The sequence below is a fragment of the Acinonyx jubatus genome, chromosome D2 (genome assembly GCF_027475565.1).
Source record: "Acinonyx jubatus isolate Ajub_Pintada_27869175 chromosome D2, VMU_Ajub_asm_v1.0, whole genome shotgun sequence".
Lineage (NCBI taxonomy): Eukaryota > Metazoa > Chordata > Mammalia > Carnivora > Felidae > Acinonyx > Acinonyx jubatus.
Window position 1 is genome coordinate 35,953,004 of NC_069393.1, and position 24,714 is coordinate 35,977,717.

The window sequence follows — 24,714 nt, forward strand, 5'->3', positions numbered from 1 at the left end:
TGTGATAATACAGTTATACCTAAGACAGGGGCTGTAAGAAATGTCTTATAAATGGTGACCAAGAAGGACCCACTGGGAAGTCACATCCCACATCACCACTTCATGGACAAGACCTGGAGTTAGTTATCTTGTCTGCTTGGAAGTGCGAGTGCCTGGGTACCACCAACAGAGCATCAGTGAGTCTGTAACATGCTGTGATGGGGTTTCTAATTACTTTTAATTGGTCAGGTCACCTGGGAGTCTAGCTCTCTTCAGTGAGCCTCAGGAATACAACCTGGGTTCAGAGTGGGGGCTGGAAATCTGGGGAGTTGAGGAAGTCACTGGGAGGTGAGGAAGGCACCATCTAGCAAAGTGGCTGACCACAGGAGCTTAGCTCTGGGGACCAAAATACCAATCTTTAGATTGGCCACAGTAACATGACCCACAGAATCTTGTCAAGACCCCAGTTCCTGGAGAGTCTGATTTTGCCAGATTTAAGACCCAGTACAGCAACTCACATGCACATCTTGTGCTTCTTACACATCCTTGAAGGCTTAACCCAGTCTGGGCTTCATCGCCTTAACCCCTTCAAAGCACAATCTGCGTGCAGCCAATAAGACTTCTCTGGCCACTTAGATACATCCTAGTCCTTCTCCCCTAGATTTGAATCTTGTGCCTCATAACACAGCTTTAAATATATTGTTCCATGGTTACATTTTACGTCTTCTAATTAAATGATCATTTCCTCAAGATTGAGGCCATTTCATATTTTCTAACCCCCAGAGCAGTTAGTGTCCTGCATCCAGTGGGTACATGCAACCCCAAAGCATCTTCACACAGCTGGCTCTTCTGAGTATGCTCACCTCTGCTCCAGTGTGACTTTGGAGAGGGCTTCTTGGACCACACTAACTAGCACCTCCCAGTCCCTTTCTAGCCCATGGCCCTGCTTGATTGTCTTCATAGCACTGTAGCAGTATCTGAAATGTTTTTCTATACTCATCATCTACCTGGAGATCTTCTCTTTGCCCCACTAGAACATCAGCTAGTCAGGGACTGTACCCCCAGCAACAAGAGCAGTGCCTAGCACATAAATGGCCTGTTAAAAATGTTTTGTTAAATGATGTTATTTTTCAGATGACAGGTAGTAGTAACTCACTTCCCTAAACTCTTTCATGCCAGAAGGGAACTCAGTTTGGATGTCAACTAGGCATACGCTCTTCAGGAATATAGGCAAGCCATTAAGACCCCGGATTCCAGATAGAGCACCAAGCCCTTTTACCTGCCACAGATGGGTAGTGCCACTCTGAGTTTTGTTCACCAGGGCAAAAGTGCAGTGAATACAACAGGATGTAAATACACAGAGCACCTTTGTGATTAGAACCATTTGCGCTCCTGGTAAATTGGACAATTGCTGTTTGTTGAGAATTCTGACTTTCTGTGCTTTTGTCTGTGACTTTCACACCTCCAAGACAGTCTCTAGCACAATCCTGTATTGGCTCTTAATTGCTTGATTATAATTAAACTGAGAAAACACACACATACACACATTCCAATAAAACGCAGGGAAGTCTAGTGGATTAGAGCACAAAGCCATTCTGAGGGACTCCTTTTCTAAGAAGGGTGGCCACGACATCAGAAATGATAGGATTTTCCCCGCTGACATAAAGAAGCAGGGCACAGTGATCTGCAACGAGAAGGCGAAAAAGAGAAAGAACCCTTCCACCTGACTTTCCTATTAATCCATTTTTCATGGATTAGCAAGACAATGAACTGTAGGGAAGCTGGTGTGGGCATTCAAACCTAAAGCTGTTAACAAGACAAGTCTGGAGAGTAGATGGATTGTTCTCTAGGCTGACATTCTTAGGACAGACCAGAAAAAGCCCACTGCTGCTGCCGAGATGACACAACCACAAAACAGGGCTCTGAGCTCCCACCTCCCCGAGATAGACCCATGCATGGGTCATCGTTGTCATCATCACCAGATGCATTTTGCATCATGCGTTAGGCAGGATCCCAAATACACAAGGCTATTACCTAGAAGAATGCAAGATGTTATTATAAACAAATAACATTGTTTATTATATTGGTAGCATTCACATTTCCTCATGGCATTTCATAATAATAATGATAATAATAGTAAGTAACTATTGAGTCCCATGTGGGTTTTACTCTTCAGTACAACCCTAGGGGTTAGGGTCAATCTCATCTCACCTTCTTAGATATAAGAGAACTAAGGTGTAAAGAAGCCAAGTAGAGCCACATTCGTAGGGATGACAGTACTTACTGCCTCCCATGATGCCTTTCACACAGCATATGACCATCCCCTATCATGATGAGCCAATAAATATTCAGAGATTTAGAATTCCATCCTTGGTTCATATTCTGATGAGGGTTCTAGTTGTTTCGATGTGTCCCTAATTTTAATTATCAAAAATAATTAGGACCAGGGACTGTATCTTCCCAACATCCAGTTAGGGAAACCCATTCCTGGCAAATGTAGTTTGGGACAGAAGTGAACGGCATGGATTCTGTGGCCCGTCACTCACCAGGATGACTTTCTCTATCTCCTTGGGTGCGCACCAGTGAAACATGCCAGTAGAATCATACTTCTTCACGTTAGAGTCCATGTTGTCAATCTGATCATTGCCAGGAATTAACAAGGGGTCATGCCTGGGGAGAAAAGGACAAGAAAACCTAAGTGGAAAATGTAATAAATTATAAATGGAAAGTGCCCCCTGAGTTAGATCTCAGAGGAGTTGAAAGATGCACAGGAAGTGGCTGTCACTGAAGGCCATTCTTTTGCTTACAGAACCCATTCTTTGAAAGACAACTACCCCAACTGCCATCGCCACTTGGAAATGCAGGTGACCTTTATCAGCTAATAATTCTACCTTCCCCTCCTGTTCCTATTTCTCTAAAATGGCCTTCACGTCATTCTGTGGATTTAGCCTCCTTTTCATGGATATCCCTCCCTCCTATTCTCATTTTACCAGCTATCCAATCTCCCCAGTGACCGCACGCGTGCGCACACACACACACACACACACACACACACACACACGCACATGCACACACTCACACCAAAGGGTTGTTATTAGCATTGGCAATGAAGAGGAAGGAATAGGAATAGAGCCTCATGCTGACTGACTGGCATGAGGATGGAAAGCCAATTACTTGCTCTTTCTGACTACAACTTCTGACGTGATGCTCTTCGCAGTAAAAGCTTTAACAGGCTGCACTTTAAATATTTTAGCAATTTGCCCAATCAGATTTTGCTCTCCCCGGCTGAAGCCCTTTAAAGATTCAGCAGCATGTCACTTCAGAGCAGATTGACTACCAAATGCCCACATCTGGAATACATGATTTCAATACCAAACAACACCCTCTCTCCTTGCCGTGACAACTGTATTTGCACTAACGGTCCAATGACGGTCTCCCCCACCCCCACTTCGCCTCCCTGTTGCAGCATTCCTTGGATGGGAGCTCACGCTCAGGTGCATCTTAATAAACTTGTCTTGAATTCGCTCTCTTGCCTTGTTTACTGGTGGAAAGGGAAGATGCTGCTCTAGAGACTTCCCCTCCAGTGGGTTGGCAGATCTTCGCCAACAACCTTAGGAATTATAATAAAATCAGGCAGGTCTAACAGGCTTACAGCATAAGAAATATACTCCTACAGCTTGGACTATGTCCATTGTCAGGTTCCATCTGTGATAGTGATTTCATATTCCCATTTGAGGGGAGGTCATTTGGGTTTCTACAACATTGACTGCATATAATTGGGACAATGTTCCAGGAATACCTAGCTCTCATTGCAGGGGAACTATCTTCCCTAAATAACACTGCCGATTTAAGACAGAAAATATAAATAGGTTCAAATTCCAAAAACTTACTATAAAGTGATTTTACCTTTTAAGTTATCTATTTCAAGCATCAAAGGGTAATCTTTATTGAGTTTTCAGTATTTCTCCCTCTGAAATTTCTCTGATGCTTCTCACTTATATATCCACTACACAGAGTGGGACAGGAATGGTCCACATACCTAGAATTAATCTTTCAAGATATCTATTGTGATTCCCCTCCCTTCAATATTCCTTCCACCCCCACTCAAGATGGGAAAATTCTCGCTGCATTTATTTATTCCTGAGAATTTGCTTTTAGGCTATACCAAATGACAAATACCCTGTGAGGCAATCCTGCAAAGTTACCTTCAACAAACATGCTGGATTACTATAGGAACTGTCATATCTAATCTTCAAAGGGGAAAAACACTCCACCTTGGAATAGCGTCTCAGTAGCTGAGCTGTTGGGAGGTCTTAAGGTGTTGTAAACTACCAGGCCACCTTTCAAATACTGAATTCGGTCAAAACTGCTAAAATAAAATGGCAGTTTCTCTTAAGAACTGGTCACAGATCAGGGAAAGAGCAACTTTTGATTTTTTTTATCCTCGAAGAATCTTCAATAGTTGTTGTCGATACCATCTGGGATAGGTAGGTGGATAGAAACCACCAAGAGAAGAGATTTAAGAAAATGAACAGAATGAACTCTTCCCAGCCCTAGAAGAACATATTTTGCAAGAGGATCTTAATAAATTTACCTCAGAGAAATAGAGCCAGGTTCAAATTCTCTTGCCCAGTTTATTGGTTAGAGAGGAAGTATTATCTCAAGAAGGTCTGAGTACTGCCCCTAATGCATTCAGGATTTAAAAGACAGCCAGGAGAATATTTACATAAAATCTGCAAGCAAGCAAATGATATAGCAAGCTGGCCAAAATTCCTTCTAGAAAATATGTGTCTTGGGTGGAAGAACATACATTTGGGTTCCCTACCTTTTTGGGAAAGAATCATTCTTTGGTCACAAAGGCCTCCAACTTTCATCTTAGAAAAGTAAATAAACAAGGCTGATGATCAGTCGTCCCTCAATAAGAAGAAAAAAGACAGCCTTTTGTTTTCTTTTTATTTTTTCTTAACATTTATTCATTTTTGAGAGTGAGAGTGACAGAGCATGAGCGGGGGAGGGGCAGAGAGAAAGGGAGACACAGAATCCAAAGCAGGCTCCAGGCTCTGAGGTGTCAGCACAGAGCCTGACACGGGGCTCGAACTCTCGGGCTGTGAGATCATGACCTCAGCTGAAGTCGAACACTTAACCTACTGAGCCAACCAGGCGCCCCAAAAAGATAGTTTTTTAATGTCAATCCTCATTAAACTGGGGCTGGGGTTTGGAGGAAGCAGGTATAATTTCTTTTCAAAAAAAATCCTATTTATTCTTGAAATAGAGTTGATATACAATTTTATATTAGTTTCAGGTGCAGTTTGACACTAGGGTTGTGAATCATGATTGGCACTGGAATATCTGGAAGCATCAGAGAAGTCTCAGTGGTATGCCTTGTTGCAGTAGGTACTCCCTACATACCTCTCACCCTGGCCTGGACAACTTAAATGTATAATCCAAGATATTCCTCAAAAAGTTTTATCTGAAGAACATTAAAAATCTCCTCAAAGATATTTTCCTTTCTGACCAGCAGGGTACCTGGAATTCAAACTCTGATTTCTTAAATCGTCAAACAGCCAATAAACATAAATTTTCTATTTTGATTCATGAATGGGAGATATCCTAATGATGAAGACACAGTTCCTAGTCAAAAGGAGGGTCATAATACAGCAAGAAATAGAAAATGTCAATCAATAGTTGTGATACACCGTGATGAGTGTCATATCATGCAAGGTGGTATGATAATACCAAGAAAGAAACTGTTAATTGCCTGGTATTTGAGAAACATTAAGGAAGGCTTCCCAGAGAAGGTAACATTTTATCTGAGCCCTGAAAGGTGAGGAGCAATCTAAGCATATTTTAGTGTTGATCCACTAGCAGCCATTAGAACCTGCTCAGAGAACTGAGGCCCAAATGAGCCCACACATGGCACCCCCAACCATGGTTGAAGATGTTGGCTGTGGTATTGGCCCAACCTGAGGTATAGAAGACTCAGGCCAGGCACATTAGCTGTCTTTTTTTTTTAATTTTTTAAAAATGTTTTATTTATTCTTGAAAGAGAGAGAGACAGAGATGAGCGGGTGAGGGGCACAGTGAGAGAGGGACACAGAATCCGAAGCAGGCTCCAGGCTCTGAGCTGTCAGCCCAGGGCCCGACGTGGGGCTCGAACTCACAAGCTGTGAGATCATGACCTGAGCCGAAGCTGGATGCCCAACTGGCTGAGTCACCCAGGCGCCCCATACAGTAGCTGTCTTCTGATGTGCAACGGTGGTCATCGAATGGAAGATGGAATCCACTGATTGTGTACAACTGATTCAGAACATGCGACGAACCATGTGTGGAGTTTCAATAGAACAAAAATCAAGTTTCCAAACACAAAGAATGTTATAAAAATGGAAGGCTTAAAAAAAAAATGACATGAGTTGTGTCCGAAGGCAGTGGATTTCTCATCACTTGAGACATTCCAGAAAAGCTGGGATATAGAGATTTCATTCAAAACATTGGGTGAACCTAGAAGACTCTCAAGGTTTGAAGCATTGTTCTCTCACTGAGGAAGACAAGGCTAGGATTCTGAAATACTTGGCCACTGCTGGACATCAAAAAGCCAGAAGGCACTAAATAACTGAAGAAAGGTTGTTGTTGGAGCAAAGATGAGAGATGGGAAGAATTAAGACTGATCACTCTAGAGTTCCATGAAGGACCATAACTGTTTTTCCATCTGGGAGGAATATGGTTCATTCCAGCAACACGAGCATCCATAACCACTTTGAGCCAGACAGGATAAATTTCTTTACCATGTCTGTTCCTGTAGTAACTTCAAGTGGCTTAGGTTGACTTGAACTCCTGAGAGGTCTCTGACATAGGTGAACAGTGAAGAGCCAGTTGGCTACAGGAACATGTGCTGCTAAACTGAGATTGATGGAGCTTATATAAACAAAAGAAAGTTCAAGCATTTGCCACTGAGCACAACAACCAACATTGCCATGGTCAGAGGAGGCCCAGGAGAAGACCTGGCAGTTTGCTGTACACAGAAAGGAAGACCACCAGAAACCTCTCTGAACAAAGCATCCCAGCATCACTGATTCACAAAATGATTAAGAGAACCCATTCAAATGTCCTCAGACAATTCCTCAATGACCACTTAGTTGGAATCAAGGGCAATACTAGATATTGTCTTTCCTATCTTAATTATTTTATACATTTCCCCAACTCACAAAGTAATCTCGACTCCCATAAAATGCACCATAATTGATTCAAGGCTCATTTGTCATTTACCACTGAGCCATGTACATGCGTTATTTTAGGATAACAGGAATGCCATGAGGTGAGGTCTATCTGCTGCAGAGTTGTTAAATGGGCACAATTTTGTCCCCCACAAGGTCTGTACACTGAGTTTACAAAGACTGTAAACTCTTGGTACCTCAGGATGTCACTATATTGTACAATATGGCCTTTAAATAAGTAATTAAATTAAAGTGAGGTCATTAGGATGGGCCCTAGTTGAATATGGCTGCTTAATTTATAAGAAGAGGAGATTTAGACATGGACATGTGCAGAGGGAAGACATGTGACATGTGAAGATAGTGGTATAAGTCAGACATCTAGAAACCAAGGAGAGAGACCTGGAACAGAGTCTTCCTTCTCCTACTCAGAAGGAACCAACCCTACTGACACCTTGATCTTGCACTTTCAAAATCCAGAACTATGAGAAAATCAATTTCTGTTGCTTAAGACCACAATAGTAAATATCTTACTTAAGACCACAATAGTAAATGGCAGAGCCTTAGGAAACTCATACAAGAGTCCACCTTGAAAAGGGAGCATGAAGTATCAGATATCAGTCCCTAGAAGGAACCCCAGCTGCCCTTCTTGTGCTTCAGTCTCACCTGTTCACTTCATGGAGAAAAGCATCCTGCCACCAGTTTAGGAATACATGGAATTATACCAGAAATACACAATATCTTATTCAAAGAGTTTGGGCCATGTCCCTTCCCTCCTCAGCACCACCTCACCCCAACACATGTATATAATTAGAGCCAAGAGGGAACTTCTCTCTAGTCTTTAACTTGTATCCACATTTTTGGATCAATACCTATGACAACCCAGCTCAAAAGAAAAAGGAAGCCTGTGCACCAGCTAGTTAATGTATTCATCTGAACCAAGAGTCGTTCTCCAAAGGGTACATTTTGGGGGTGGATCACTGAGGGCAGGAAACCACTATCTCCTTAGTGATGATATGGCACAGTGGCTCCACATCTTGGCTTATCTACCACTTGTTACATTGTGCTTTGCCTCAATGTCTTCATCTGTAAAATGAGTGTTAATCACCATCATGACTTAATGGATTCCATTTGAGGACTCCATGAGTAAAGTCCTGTCATGCACTTAGCATAGAACCTGACACACAGCTTTCCTTCAAGAAGTGTTAACTACCATTATTATTATCATTCTTTATACTCTGCTAACAACCCACCCATTTATTTGTAGCTCTTCTGAAAGGAGACAGTAAAGGTAGAGCACTTCAATAATACAAATGCAGAGTTACTACAATTATTTCTACTACTGTTGCTACTATGAGTGGCTAGCCACTGTGAGTTGAATTGTTACAAATGTTGCAGGGTTGAAATTTTTACCTACCTTTTATGATTTACTCATCAAGGTAACACTTGCATGTAATTTCTGCTGTGACTACACATTTGTGTGCCTGGGAAAGAGACTGGATAAGTAACATGGCTAACGTGGCTCAGCCAGAGAGAGGAGAGGCAAGGTTTGAACAGACAGGTCTTGACCGGAAGCCAATGCCACTTGGCCCCGTTCCACCCCCTCCCACTTACAGGAGGCAGCTGGATCTTGTTCCTTCTCCATTGCAGAGCCCTGAAGTACAGTGCCCTGAGCTGCAAAGACAGGCAGACCAGCATGGCGGGCATTCATGAAATGCACAGCTTGTGTGAATAATCAGTAGGAAATTGCCCCAAGAGCCTTTGTCAGGACAACGTGCTAAGGAGAGCCTCAATAATCGATTAAGCCTAGGACAGCTTTTGCCTTGTCCCGGTATCTGAAGGCTCTGTGCAGGAATACCCTCATTTTTATAGCAACCAAGGAGCTCCAGTGAGTTAAATTTTTCATATCTATGCTTCTTGAATCTTAGCTCACACCTCCAAAGTCCACAGCTAGAAATTAAGTATGCCTGACTTCAAATAAAGAATACAAGATCATTGTTTTGAGGGTTTGCAGAGCGAGGAATGCCACTTGCCATCAATTAATCTGAGGAAGTGAACTAAATGCCCTGCTACAGCAGAAACACAAAAAGCTTGCCTGGAAGACAAGTGCCTAAAGCAAAACCACAAATCCCTTTTCTAGCAAACCTGCTGTGAGGAAGCCGGTATTATATTTTAAAGAGCACAGTTCCCCTTCCAGGCAAATACAGCAAATCCCAGTTTTTCTGTGGCAGTGGGTTCAACACTGGTCTTCAGAAATGTACATTAAAGTATAAGTAAACAAACCAAAACACACACACACACACACAAGGAGGGGGGTGAAAAAGGAAAGTTACAACATGCTCTTTGTTCTTTTTTTTAAGTAGGTTCAAGCTGGAGCCCAGCTCAGAACTTGAACTCGGGACCCTGAGATCAAGAGTTAGATGCTTAACCAACTGAGCCACCCAGGTGCCCTGTAATATGGTTTCTGAATTGTACGCTTTACTTGCTTGAGCTTTGGTGCTTCATTTATCATCTCATAGAGGCTCTCTCGTCATTGCACGCATCCCATGTAGGTTGAGGCCCCACCCTGCAGTGGTCTCCCTGGGAGATCAGAGGCTGGATAAAACGTGAGAGAATTTCTCAGCCTTCTGTAGGCTTCTTGTCCCAGTGGCAAAAACTAATTCTGTGGGGTGGATCTATCAATGTCAAGTGCCATTGTGGAACTGTTGGGATATTTTTGAGGCCTCACAGTTTGTCTCATATGTTCCCCCTGAAGCTTCCCTCCTCCATAACCAGAGACAGTTGTTTTCCCTTCCTAGGAGTTCCTATAGAAGTGAGAGATGCTCCTTCAGAGATAATAATTTGCATTTTTGTCTCATCCATTAGATGTGGAGCTTCCTGAGGGCAAGGAACTCCTATTTTACTCTTTAGCAAATTTCCAGAACCCAGCAGAGGACACAGCAGATGCTTAATAAACAACCAACTAACAAGAGGAACTGATGAATGATCTCTAGTCTGACTCTAATTCCTTGACTCTTAAGCCAGTCAATGCAAACTCACCAGACCTTTTTGGGAGACCAGAAAATGTGCCCAGTGACAGTTTACTCACCTTTGATATCTTGAGACAGTTTGCTGTGGGAACAACCAAGGCTCTTGCACTGTTTTTCGCTTTTCAAGGACTGTATTTGAAACAGGGCATCTTGATCTAAAGGGAGACTCTGAAAACAGGACTTTAACTGGCCCCGCTGTCTGGAGTGTTCCTGGATCCAGATGCTGTAGCTGATCAACGGGGAGGACTCATGTTTGATCGCCAGTGGTGGTCAAGACAGGTGTCCTGAACGAAGCAACTATTCAGTGCTCCACTGTCAAGTCTGAACATTTCTGTAAGGAGAGCCCCTATGACATCAGGTTTCTTTCACTGTTCTGACTTACGGAGGCAGTGGTTCTCATACCAGCTGCATCGGCATCACCTGAGAGCTGGAGAGAAATGCAAATTCTCAAGCCCAGCCAGACCTACCGAATCAAGCTGTTTTACCAAGATGCTATAGATGATTCTGATGCATGCCTAAGTTTGAGAACCATCGCTATAAAGTGTTGCCCAGATGGAGAAACTATATGGTTTGAGTCAGTCCTACCAGAGACAGCAACTGTTTGCAGCATACCGACTAAAAGGCTATGGTTCTATCCAGCAAGGCCAGGGACAGAGCGATGCAAGCAAAGTGTCTAGGTGCGGAATTTAAGGAGGCACCTCATATGGCTCACCCTAGTCCTGGACCTCTTATCTAAATGGATAATTACAGGACGGATGACAAAAACACATCCAGGTTGCCCACCCTGCCTCTCTGTGACTCTCTGGAACCTGAACTGTTGTGTCACTTGATGGGGTTCCCAACATGGATGCTACACTCATATTCTCTCTGTTGTTGACTTCCACTCCCATGAGCTAATCAGCGAATAAGCAAACATAAAAAGGCAAATGAAATATTAGTTCTTGTGAAGTACGCTTAAAAGTCAGTTTTCTAGTCTCCTTTCTCGTCATTTTTTCTGCCACTCCACGAAAGAAACAAGGCAGTTAGTAACTAAGTCCTGTTCAAGAACGACAGGCCATGCAAGTGAGTGTCTGACTGTGCTGAAGAGTGTCTCAGCGGACCTCCTCAAAAGGGCTCATAGCTGGGTGTTCAGCACCATAAATAATCTGCCTCATTCTGGGGTGTATTTCATTTCTGGATGGATACTATTTCCTGTTATGTTGCAAGGATACTGACTTTTGGCTCCTACCTTGGCTCATCCTTCAACACTGCCCCCGCCCTCCTGTGTAATGAGCATCTCTCCTGAGACACAGCTGCCCCCACTTCCCCCCCACCCACCCAACCCCCATCCCCCACTAGATGGCCATCCCTGGAGCCACCTTGACAAAACCAGGCTCTTCAGGCCAGGCTCTAGCCACTCTGTCAAAACTAAAGTCCCTTTCAACTTCTCTGTATCTATCTACATACATTTTTTCCCTGCCTAACAAGTAAACAGTGAAGAGCTACTGCCACCTAATACGTCATCTCTTGGTAGGCAGCCACCACTCTAAAAGCAAGAAGGAAATTACTGCCTTTGTGTCTGGGAGACAACCTGGGAGGACTGACAGATTCTTCCGTCCTAGAGGAGAGCGTGCATGATGCTCTTGAAACGAGAGGTTGGGATAATAACCCTCTGCTGCACATGCAACTTGTCCAGAGACCCGTGTCAAATCCACCCAAGCCCTGGTATGATGAGCCCCCCTATTTCTTTCTTCTCCAGTCCTGTGAGGGCCTGTCACTTGCTATTTGTGCATTCAGAGGTGAATTTACTTGGCTAAGCTGTCCCTGCCTTCCTTCTTCATTCTGCCAGTTGCAAAGAACAGCAAGAGTGGCATTCTGTCCCCAACTTGGACTGGGCTCAGGAAATTTTGCCATTTGCTATTATGAGAACCTCTCAAGTTGGCAGTCCTCACCAAAGACCCTATAAAAGGTATGAGGTGAAAGAGAGAAATGGGCCTTAACAAGCAGATGAGTTTATTTCAGTTGATGATCAGTAAATGCCCAAGAAGATAATCTGTTTTCCTCAAATCATATTTCCCCTCCTATTCAGCAAACTGATCTCTAATATTTTCTAGGTCTCGGGACATGAACTCCCCTCACCTGTTCAATTCCTCTGTTTTCAGTATTGCCAGTGATCCTTGCTAGCCTGGCTGTGGGCCATCTCTTCAGTAAATTGTCTACCCAACACATCCTACATGAATCGTCATGGCTCATGGCCCCTCTATCTTACTCCTCCAAGTTTCCTAGGTCCTGGAGAAGCAGGTGTAACACCAACTGATGTCAGGAATGCTGTGTGTCCTTCTTGGGAAGAGCAGGGCCCACTTCTGCTCCACTATTCTATAGGAGACCCTGAGTGGTGTGGCACCCAAAGGACCTTGGCAGAGGGTGGGGCTGGCTGGGCCTTCCCTTCACACCTCTCTATTTCTGTAACGTGTGTCTTCACAAGGCTGCCCTGATGGAGAGTCCTAAACGTCTCCTGACAATGTCACCAGTGATCCTCCCAAAACACTGCCTCCTCAAGAACTTGCAAAGGTTTCCCAATGCCTATGACAGACAAAGGCTTACATGAGTAGGTGCAAGAATACTCTCATACTTCCAGCTCCAGTTATGTCACCCCAGGGACCCCTTGTTCCAACCACACCAAGCCTCTTACAATAGCCCGAGCATTCTCCTTATTTCCTCCACTGGACAGAACAGTGAAAGAGTTCATAATATGGGCTTAGAAGCTAAACCACCTGGGTTCAATCTTCCTAATTAGGTAAGACTCACCAGATTCACTAGACTTTACTCAGTTACTCAGCTTCTGCATCGGTAAAATGGGGGAAAGTATAATTCTTACTCATGGAGTTATAGTTAGGACTCAGTGTGTTCAAAGGCATAACACTCTGGGAATGATGATGCCTGGCATCCAGTACAATGAACAAGGGTAGGTATTGGTATTACTAGAGAACTCTCCTCATCAGTCAGGGGTAGATTTAATAAACCTTCCTTCACAAACCAGCCTCAGCCTCCCACACTAGGGGTAATGACATCTCTCTCTGTTCTCACGGCCTCTGCTAGTACATCTCCAAGCTCCTTCTACTCTATTTTGCCATACACACTTGTCTGTCTCCTACATTAAACTGTGATCATTTTGAAGACAGAGACCTACTGTAACCCATCTTACTTTTCACTCCTCAAAGACTTTCTAGGCCTTGAACACAGTAGACTTCGATAAACATTTGCTGGGTGAGAATTAATCTGAGAAAAGGAACAGAAACAGCTGAAATGCACAGCGTTTTTGGGTCCCATTTGAGAATATGGTGCGAGAGCCCAGACGTTTACTCTGTACTGCCTACCCAATGGAGAAATATTCCTAGGATCCAACAGCATTTGTGAATACAACTACGTGAAGGTGGCTGTGGAAAGAACTGAATATGATTGTAAGCTGGGCAGGGATTGAAGCAGTCCATGAATCTGCTTCAATTGTAGTCAAAGTGATGCCCAGTGTCCTCTTTTTCCCCCCTAGAGAGTCTTTCTAGAGAGCTTTCATTTGATGTTCTGTGGGGTCTGTGAGACCCCCAAATTAAGAACACTTGACTTAGTTATCTAGAGACAATATGCTTGCCCTCTACGGCCTTGCAATGGAAGGGAAACACAGCCCTCCTCCCAAGGCACAGACTCAGTAGCAGAGACAAGTGGACAATGAGTGCTTGTTGATTTTAAAGGGAAACTAGGAGACGCTCCTTAAATCATTCCATGTTAAGAGACCAACAAGGAATTCGAATAACAAGAATCTGGGAAACTCCATGGCCCGCTCCTCCTTCGGGGGATGGGAAGCCAAAGGTTATCTGTCATGACACAGGAATGCCTGGCTTGGAGCACAGACGGTTGCCATTTGGCTCAGTCTGGGTGCAAGAGTTGTTGTCTGTCACGGTGACTAAAAAACATAGTGCATCAGGATCCAGACACACAAAACGAAGCTGTTCACCTAATGACTGTGCCGAGAGTTAAGTGACACTGAAAAACCAGGGTATGTCTGATACCAGAACAAAGGGGAGACAAAGACCATTAGTGCAGAGTCCCGGCAGCATTTCATGCTGGCGGATGGTTTGCAAGAAACCCTTGCGCAGAGCCTGTTTTATTTGCAGAAGCCACAGTGGTAAATTAAAGCCCATCCTAGCCCATTCTGGGCTCTCCGGTTTCTCTTGGAGCTGTTCCTATCACTGCCCATAGGCCACTAAAACCTTTCCACGTTCAGAATGATTGATTCCGCTCAAACAAGCAAGCCGCAAACTCATGTCAAAAAACTCACTTCAAATAAGTCATTAGCTTCCTTTATGGATTTTTCAGGTCATGAGGAATAGGACCTAGGAGCCCTATCTTCTGCAGAGGAGAAAGGGAGTATGTGAAGAGGTGGGGCGACCTGGAGAAGCCACCAGATGCTGCATGAGCCCCTCTCTCTTTTCAGTCAACAAGAGACGTATAACAGAAACAGGTCCTGGCAACCTCACTGTCAGGGCCAGGTATTCCAACCAAACGAAACTGCACGTGCTGGAAGTGAAGGGAAAACGACGGCTCAGCACCCTGTCTTTGTCTCCAGAGCACTTGGGACACAGAAAGTCATGGCAAGGAAGGAGTGTCTGAGACTTTGACTCCTCGTGGGACAGGCTGTTTCAGCTGAGCCGCAAGTGAGACCGCGGTGGGCAGGTGGGAACAGAAGTAGCTGTGGCCGTTGTGGTAGCCCAAAGGCACCAATACCAGAAACCCAAGTTCCGTAGCTTGGCAAGCTTCGGCTCACCGCCTGACCCACGTTTAGCAATTCTGATGTACCACGGAGCAGACAGCTCCAGCCCGGGATGACTGCTCCCTCAGCCCCTCTCCAACAGGCAATGAAAGCAAGACCCACTTTGAAAATTCTCCCCCATCATGCAAACTGACATAGGCATGCTTTTCAAAAACCCACAGCCAATCTGTTGATCATTACTTATTTACAAAGGCCTTCGGGCAGAAAGTCCTGTAAAAACCATACTTGATACGGTATACACTAGCTTTTTCTGCTTGTGGAAAAAAAGTCCCCCCAAGGCTACCTCAAACCATCACTTTCTATTGCACATAAAATGTAGCGTGTAACACTAAAGTATTTAATATATATGGTATAATATATCTACAGGAAAGGCATTTGTGTAGAAGTATGTTACCCTGGATTTGGTAATTTGATGTTTTGCTGAAGGCTATGACTTAAAAAAGCTTCCACCTCGTAGAGAAGACCTGTCATCTTGGTACCCAAGAGCCAACAGAATAAAGAAGTACCCTTAAGCAGCAAAACTTTGACACAGCTTTGAAGCATATGAAAACAGTATAACGCCTCAGAATTATTATTACTCAAGATCAAAGAAATGAGCCATACTTTACATAGCAAACAGGGACAGGGAATTTGGCTCCAAAGGTTTCAGATTTTTCAGACTTCTCTTTATTTATTTACTTGCTTCTCTAAATTTAGGCAAAAGAAAGCGCCTGGGCTTTTCTCTACTTTAAATGGATAAAACTATTAGCATTAGATAAGGCGATTACCTAAAGGTGAGTAAATAGGAAACGAATGGTAGCATGACAACTGGCATCGTAAAAATGAGAAGCTTGGCAGTTGGTGCATTTCATTGCTCCTCATAAAGTGTAAACAAGCATGTAAATCAGCAACACCCCAGCAAGATTGAGCGAACGGGCAGGCAGAGGACTGGTAAGGAAACATTTAACAGGAAGAGATGATCATAACGGAAAAGGACATGGGGCCAGGGGCTTCTTCCATGGGAACCTGTGCCCTGGACCGCATGGAGGACTGCCCCGTCTGTGTCCCAGAAGGGTGGCCGTGGAAGGCCAGGAAGATGCGAGTGAATGGAGGGAGGGAAAAGTAGGGGGAAGTGGCCATAATTGTATTTCAGTAATCAAAGGGAGGAGAGCAGCCAATGGCAATGAAAAGAAGAAAGAAACATCAAGATGGCAGGTATTTCCAAGGCAGTTATCATTCAGGGGTCACTCTTGTTTCATCACTGGGGTGCTGGAGAGTTAGGATGTTGGAGGAAATAAGCACATGATTGGCAGATGAGTCGCAGACAATCTGGGGAAATGAAAGATGAAGAGGCCCAGAAGAGAAACCTGCAGAAGTCTGTCGAAATCTGGTTTCATTTGCCATTTCTGAGAGGAAGCCATAGTCAAGACAGAAAGAAGGATGGGAAGGAAGGAAGGGGGAAAGAGGGAGGAAAGAGAGGAAGTGAGGAAGGAAGGAAGGAAGGAAGACAGAGAAAGAGTACACACACGCCGTATTTCATAATTAATACTGCTTTTAGCCTGAGCAGAACTGGATTACTTTTGAACTTTGCTTTGGCAAGTCCACAGATTATTAGACTTTTTTATCAGTCAAAATCAATTAACAGAAATTTGATTTCAATCGACAGGATAAAAGGAAGGTAATCTTCAGGTTCATTTTTGATTGTGATGATACATCTCACATATGGCCTTAAGTACAGAAAACAGTCCTCGGAGGGACTCCAGCAGAAAGAGACTTGCCGGAGGCAAACTAACCACATGAGTTCCTCTGATTGGTTGCCGCCGTCATTAGTGCCACTGCTGTTTAGGAACTACACATAGACAGGACATGGTGACAGCTAAGACTTTAAAGCCTATGTATTTTTCAAACAGCTTTTCAAACTGTTTTTCATGACAGAATTTTTTCAGCTCTATCATTAACTGCTGACAAGCTGACAGAATAAATACTCCAGCCTTTAAGAAGCCACCTAACGATTGGTCCCCTCCCCCGCCTCGTGCTTGCTGGGGAGGGGCGGCTCAGGGCCTGGGCAAGGCGGGGAGGGGGCTGGGAGAGGAGGAGAAGGCGCTCAAGGGGGACCCGCATGGCCCGCGGCCCCTCTTCTTACCTCATCAGCTTGGGTGAGGAGCTTGGTGAGTTCCGCATGCCTCCGTTCCGTTGCTTTTTTTTGGGGGACAGTGTTGATGGCGGCTCATCTTCAACTGGAAATATAGGCAGCTCATGAGATTATGAACAGTTTGAGGGCAGACCGTGAAATACAGGCAAGCTATCAAAGGACACACACTCACGGCTCAGTCACTCACTAGGAATTCATGGCTGTCTTTTAGGACCCAGTGACAAAGACCAAACGCGTTAGTCAAAGAGGCCGGCTTCGAAAAGGTGAAACCATCACCTCTTAACTCTCCAGCCTTTGAACATGCACTTTAAAGACTAAACCAGTTTGTAAAAGCCCTACCATAAGAAAGGAAAGAACGCATGATTTATCTGTATATAAAATATATTACATATATGGGAACACTCAGTCATTTTTCTTAGAGTTAATTTTAGTTACTTTGTTGAGTAATCGAATGGGTTTTCTCATAAGCAAAATCAGAAATAAAGTTGTATGGGAAATAGCAGCACAGTAGCCGCCAACCAGCTGATTCTACAAATAAACCAACGTAGCTGGTGCCTAATCCCTGCACGCCAGATGAAGAGCCTTGGAAAGAGGCAAGGATTTGAGGCCTTGACAGCCAATGTTTCAATCAGTCAGCGCTGGGAACACTGATGCATGCTGGCTCAAGGATCCATAGCCCATCTCAGCTCTTGTCCCTGTACCTCCCTAGAGGGAGAGCATGTGGGGTCGTGCACAGAGGATCCTTTTTTAACTCATTAAGACTGGGCTGTGAGTTTGGAGAACCAGGCCGGAGAAGAGCACCCACATGAAGGAGGAGGTTGCCATTGAATGGTATCTCGGATGATGTGGTGGGGGCAGGGAGGGAGGGCAGCATAGGGGTTTGGAAACCAAAGGCTGTTTTCCAAATGTCTAAACCACACAGATCGCTAAGCAATATGAAGGTTCGCTCACAAACAACACAGCACACTCTACTGCTTTTGCCCAAAGACACCCGCTAATAAGCTTTATAGATGTATTAGCCTGCATCATGCTTCTTTTTAAGAGAACTGCTTGATAATTAGCAGATGCGCACCCAGCCTGTCACCCAAGGGCATCAGCGGCAAAAGTCTAGCCCTCCTCTCCCCACCCCCACAATTCAGGCTAAAGCTGTAATGTCAAGAAGGAAAAATAGGTTCCTTGGATTCTTAGAGTTGACTGCAACACAGACTGGGAGGAAGCACCCTTGAAACTCAGAATGCACGGCCGTTACCTTAAAGCTAAGAAGAGAAATATTAGCAGTGATGACATCAAAAGAAGCTTGACATACGTTAATGGTGTACAAGTCTTGGGTGGGGGGACAACGCCACCTCAGCTACTAGAGAATGCCCAGGAAGACCCATATCAGGACATGCATTATATGGTACTTTCCTGAAAACCCTAAATAAATTTAGTGTTACCATACATGGTTCCAAGGGATCATAATAATCCAACTATCTTCCAAACCTGCTTCAGAGTGTCCCACTTCGTAGGTTCCCCTAATCCACTGTTAGTCTGGGGTCGTCTATATTCTGGCTGACACGTGGAAAGGGAGCAAGAACGTGGTTTGAGGTGAGAGTGATTCCAGAAGGCAAGGAAGCACCTACAAATGCCCACAGCCCACTCACTCCAGGAGCTGCTCCCCCGCCCCATTCCCCCTGAGGCCCAGGCTCAGGCTGCGACCCTATCAGTCACTTAGGGCTCCAGGCAGGAACTATGTGGCTGGGAGGATATCGCATCTTATCAGAAATGAGTATCCACAGCAAATCACACAGAGACTAAACAGCACTTAAAAGATTAAAGGAAATAAATACAAGCCACATAAATGCTATTGAAAAAAATCACTTAGAGTTGATATGCATCTCTCAGCAAGCAAACAGGCACTCTGAGCTTGACCTGAATTCATCTTCCTTTCACAGGATAGGAGGCCAGGCATCCCAGGTTAATAATGGGGTAGAAAGGCAGTGAGAGGGAGAGAGAGAGAGACAGAGAGAGAGGGGGAGGAACAGGGAGACAGAGAGAGAGAGAGACGTGTGTGTCTAAGTATACTTTGGCGTTTTCCGCATCTAAGGATGGGGTAGAAAGTCTTGCATTGATTCCACCCATAATACAAGGTTGCCTTTTAATATGGACCACTTACAGTTGTTGTACTGTGTTCAGGGTGACGTCGATTCGTTGAGTCACAGGACAGACTAAAATAATGTGTGCATGTGAGTGGGTCTAGTGGGGGTGAGTGTCCTTGTTTCTCTATCACACAGGCCTCCTTAGGCTTGGAGTGACATATCCAAAAAGGTTCTTCACCTAACCTAAGCTACTATGACTTAGCTTCATTCAAGGACCCCAGATGTTACCATGGTTTTGTCCAATTTATACGCTGAGTCTATTTTAGTTAAGACCTGAACAGAAGTCACACTCATTGGCGTTTCTGTTGGATACCTCTGCTTAACTGTTGTTTCCCCATTGGCCCTGGACCTATAATAACCCACTTTGGTTAAGCGTGGGTTATCCTTGCACCTTGTCACTGTTTGTTTACCTGCAGTGATCTTCAAATGGAAGACATGTAAGTTACCCAGCTCCAGGGAGACACTTTGTTCTAGTGCTAAAATTATACCTCCTTCTACGCAAGGAAACTATTTATTTTCATTGCAACTCACAAAGATCATCCATCATAATCATGCTGCATTTAAACTGGGATTTGTTCTCTTAAATGAAACTCATGTTCAAAGGTTTCCTCCTGCACTCACAGGCGTAGAAATGCAGATCTGTTCCCTGAAGAAATGGGGTGGGGGGGGGAAATGTCTTCAGCTTAAATATATGAACGTTGGGTAATGGAGACCATTACATATGGCTTAGATCCCATGAGAGAAGTAGTGATAACTTCTTTCTCATAAGTAGGTTATAAACCATATTTAATTATTAGCCTTTCTATGGATTCTATCAATTTCTGCATATTTAAAGAAAGCAGACCTAGAAAAACTTTTAGTTAAGCTATAAAATATAATTTTCATTTCATGGCTTCTGTGACTACACGAAAGGAGTAAAAATTGAATTACAAAGGAGACTTAAATTTACTTACTTTCACGAGAGACAAACGTATTGAAGTAATTGGCCAGCACCTCCTGTCAATGCACATTTTCAGGCTCCTACTTAGACTGCGTTTTGGCTAATTTGGCTAATTACAATACACCTCTGTCTCCATCATTTTCACCTGCACCACACTGTGGACGATATGGTCTCTGAAAGGAACCTGACTTGCCAGCTTCTTTAAAACACAAACAAGTTCAGGAATCTTACGTGGAATTTTTATAGGAGCTGAACTCCATCCAGTCTCCAAGTCCTCATAAAATTCAAGGGCTTGTTTTTGCACATCCCTAAGTATAACACTTAATGTGCTGTTGTAACTTCCCAGAGCTCACTTGTCTAATAGGCACTGAATCTAACAGTTTTACAGTTTGGGAAGACTCAGTGCTAGAAAAATGTCAGGCAAGTCTAATGAGGCTTCAGATCCCTTGGTTTGCGCTAGAGTTTAATTTAAAGTTACAATGATGTTTTAACATGTTTGCTTATACTTGACTAAAGAGGATTCATTATTTCAATGACATAACCTCCAGACAATGTTCTGGGAATTGATTTAAGATGTGGTGGTAATTCCAACAGCCTTAATGCAGAGTCGAACATCTGTAACAACATTTTACTCGACTCTTCATCGGCATTCTGTTTTCAAGCGAAAGCAAGGCAACATCTTCCAGAAACACTGGCCAGAACTCTAGGCTTATTTCAAGATGATCCTATATTTTACTGGATTTTTTTTTTAAAACAGAAATCTCTTTTTTTATTGGCGTCGCCAGCTTGCAAACACTGTGTCAGGGTTACCAACGCCTCTTTGTGGGCCTTTTGAGTAAAATGGGGCCAGGATTCCACCTTTCAGCTTTCCCAAATAGCCCAGTGCTGACATGTGATGGATCTTATGCTCAGCTCCAGCCTGGGGCACATTCCTTCTTCCCTGTTTCCTCCACAGGGTTTAGGGGGATGAGGCCCTTTGACACTTAAAGGTGAATTTGTTGGCTGGAGTTAAAAAACAGTTCAAAGCAAATAAATTCGGAAATGCAATAAAAGGCAAACAACCCATAAACATGAGTCGACTGGCTATCTCCATTACGTTATGAATCACCACATCTGGAGAAACCCACATCTGCACACACTTAGCAGGTCATTAGTAATGTCATATTCACACTGGAATCACTCAGAGTGAGCGGCATGCAAAGTGGCTTGAACGCAAAGGCATCTAGCTAACAGGGCTTCCGACTAAAGTCTTGAGCAAGCTGCTAGTTTGAGGGCAGGGTCACTTTAATTGTTATTTATTGTTTTCTATGGCTTTTCTCTTTGGTCTTTTGCTGCCCAACAAGCTGAAGGCATGCTGAAATCAACAATAGTACATCTTTCTTCTTCAACTGAGCTCAGCATGTTAAGCTAGAACACTAAGGGGTGCAGTTATTAAAATAAGGACGGGCTCCAGAACTCCTTCACCTGGCTCGGTCACAAGCCGAGAATTGTGAGTTGTGTCCTTGAACTCAAATGGGTCTTTGGGATAGCGCGATCTAGCTGCAACCTTGACTGCCAAACAATAACGAGAAAAAGAAAACGGAAATGAATCCTCTGCAAAATTTTTCATTAGGAAAGTTCCAAACAAGTTTTACCATTGAATAGAATGATCGCTTTACATGAAAAGGGAAGTTTCTTCCTCACAGCTGAACTGCAGTTTTTCTTTTTCTTTTCTTTTACCCCGATGGCTTCTTGAAATTCTTTTTGCTGGGTTTTTGTCATCAACGTCAGAAGGGATAATATGTCAGAAAACAATACTGTTTGTGCAATAATTTCCAAAAACCTACAGAGGACCCTTCTCCCCTATGACATAATACACAGACACCAAAAACTCAGTTTAGCCGCAAGACCAGATCCATTATTTCCTGAAGTCTGCTAGAATGCATCCTACTGACTAATCATTATATTGCAAGTTATCAATCTTCAATGTTAAAGTGTCATTTTCATCCCACACCGCAGGTTTGGTCACTTGGCCATGATTGCTGCCTAATTTGTATTAAATGCCATAGGTTTGGAACTCCTAAGAAGGAAGGATGTGTAGCATCTCTTTGTGTCACGAGTGACAAAAAAAAAAAAAAAAAGTGGGTGTGTGTTTTCCATCTTTCAAGATACAAATCTTATTTTACTAAAACTGAGATTCGATCACAAAGAATGAGATCCTGCCATTTGCAACAATGTGGATTGAACTTGAGTGTATTATGTTTAGCAAAATAAGTCAGAGAAGGACAAACATCATATGATTTCACTCATATGTGGAATTTAAAAAACAAAGCAGATGAACATAGGGGAAGGGAAAGAAAACTAAGAGAAAAATAGAGAGGGAGACAAAACATAAGTTTGTTCTCTCTGAAACAGAACAAACTGAGGGTTGCTGGAGGGAAGTAGGTGGGGGATGGGCTAGATGGGTGATGTGCAGTAAGGAGGGCACTTGTTAGGATAAGCACTGGGTGTTATATGTAAGTGATGAATTGCTGGGTTTTACTCCTGAAACCAATACTACACTGTATGTTGACTAACTTGAATTTAAATAAAGTTTTCTAAGAAAAGGAAAATAGGAAATTTTGCTTCTGGTATGTGTCTAATTTTGAGGATGGGGTAGAGATGGGAGAGAGACATATAGAGGCTGGCAAAAAAAGTGTTTAGCGGACTTAAAGTGTATATTTTATTTTAGTTTTTTTAATATTTATTTATTTTTGAGAGAGAGTCACAGACAGATGGTGAGCAGGGGAGGGGCAGAGAGAGAAACAGAGACACAGAATCCAAGGCAGGCTCCAGGCTATGAGATGTCAGCACAGAGCCCAACGCGGGGCTTGAACCCATGAGCTGTGAGACCTGAGCCAAAGTCAGACACTTAACTACTGAGCTACCAAGGCACCCCTTAAAGTGTGTATTTTAAATTTAAGATTGTTTACAATGAAAATAAACATTTGGCACAGGTAAAAAATGAACTAAAATAAAACCAGGGTAAGGAGAGAGGGTAAAGTTGCCAGACTAGGGAATGTTAACAGTGTGCTTCCTACTTTCTGTATGTTTACCAAACTTTCTCCCCAAGAAAAATCATGTTAAGTTACAGTAATACCGTAATTTCCCAACAGGTAATTCACAAGGGACAAAACTCCTAAGCTGACCCAACCTCTCTCTAATATGATGGAAAGGCTTAGCCTTTCCCCAGAAAATCTGGGCTAGTTAACTCTCAAGGTCTTATAATGTGGCCACGAAAGAGCAATCCATGGACAGGAGCACAGAATGGCCCCTGCTTTCGGGAAGGATGTCTCCTGTCTTGTAATCATAGACTACCAGAACCCTGGCTGCCTGTCACACAAAACAGATGGGTGAGAAGGTGCAGATGCTTCCAGAAGCAATGAAGGAAAACAACAAGAACAACAAATGCCAGATAAATAATCCACACTGCAAGTTTGGTTTTATAATTGCTGTATAGGAGCACTTGACTGTTGGTTCAGGATGAATCCCATAAGTGGGAAATGTCATGTGCCCATCAGTGAGATTGAGCCACTAAGGAGGCTAGGACACAGTGAGGCAGGCATCAGAGCCAAGTTCTATGCCTAGAGGGTCATAAGCAGGTCACGAACATGGGGAAGTTATAGTGGGTGATATCCTTGGAATGAGGGCTTCTGGTCTGAAAACCTTGGGATAACATTCATTCCCCCCAGAAAACTGGTGAACATTTTGCAGTATTATTGATAAGACCAATCCATAAACCTATATTTTGAAAGATCATGGGGAATATTGATACACAGATGAAATACGAAAGGATGAAGGACACTGTCTCTCAAAAGCAACGCCAACAATAATAATATTTCCAACACATAACATATGTAATTCTCTATAATTGAACAATCACTTTATCATTTACATTATCAGGCAGGATAATTTCACAACTTCTAGCCGAGGAACAGGAAATACATTTATTTGGAAAATCTAGAGGATGTGGGTTGAAAATAACACTAACCTGTCATTATGTAAAATGAGAATGGAAAGTATCTCCAAGTGGCCCTGCAGCCCCAGCATAGGCACAGGAGCACCTGCCCCCAGGTAGGCTGAGGGGGGCAGGGAGGGGAGGTTTGTTGGAGCTTTCTCATTTCTGGCTTTTGTAGAGCTAATAGGAGGATGGGGAGGGAGATTTTAAGGAACAATAGGTTATGTAGAAGCTAATCACAGGGTGTATTTCTGGCTCTATTCACTGCCTGGGAAACCTGAATTGTGTAAGTTTGAGTCCATCAACACAGAGTAATGAAAGAATTCAGCTCCTACATGGGAGAGAGGAAAAATACTATATAAATATACTAACAGAACCCACATGACCTGGATTGCAATGTTCTCTACGGAAACACTGCAGACCTAATGGATCCTCAAAAATCAAACAGCGTGGATTAGATGTTACCTCCCGAACCCATGCCCACCCTCCCCATCTCAAACCATAAGCCT

General features: G+C 43.5%; 1 protein-coding gene across 21 annotated transcripts in view; it reads right to left on the reverse strand.

The window, feature by feature from the left end:
- KCNMA1 (potassium calcium-activated channel subfamily M alpha 1) overlaps positions 1–24,714 on the reverse strand; it is a 727,849-nt gene that overhangs the window by 74,236 nt on the left and 628,899 nt on the right. For 16 of the 21 annotated variants that reach the window (XM_027062348.2, XM_027062381.2, XM_053206927.1 and 13 more), the window contains 2 exons: positions 17,143–17,236; positions 2,526–2,649 (listed from right to left, as the gene is read on the reverse strand). In XM_027062348.2, coding sequence (XP_026918149.1) covers positions 2,526–2,649; positions 17,143–17,236 — 218 coding nt within the window. Of the gene's footprint in view, positions 1–2,525; positions 2,650–17,136; positions 17,237–21,693; positions 21,781–24,714 lie in introns of those variants that run through there. The other 5 variants (XM_053206918.1, XM_053206917.1, XM_053206920.1 and 2 more) reach the window with 2 other exon arrangements.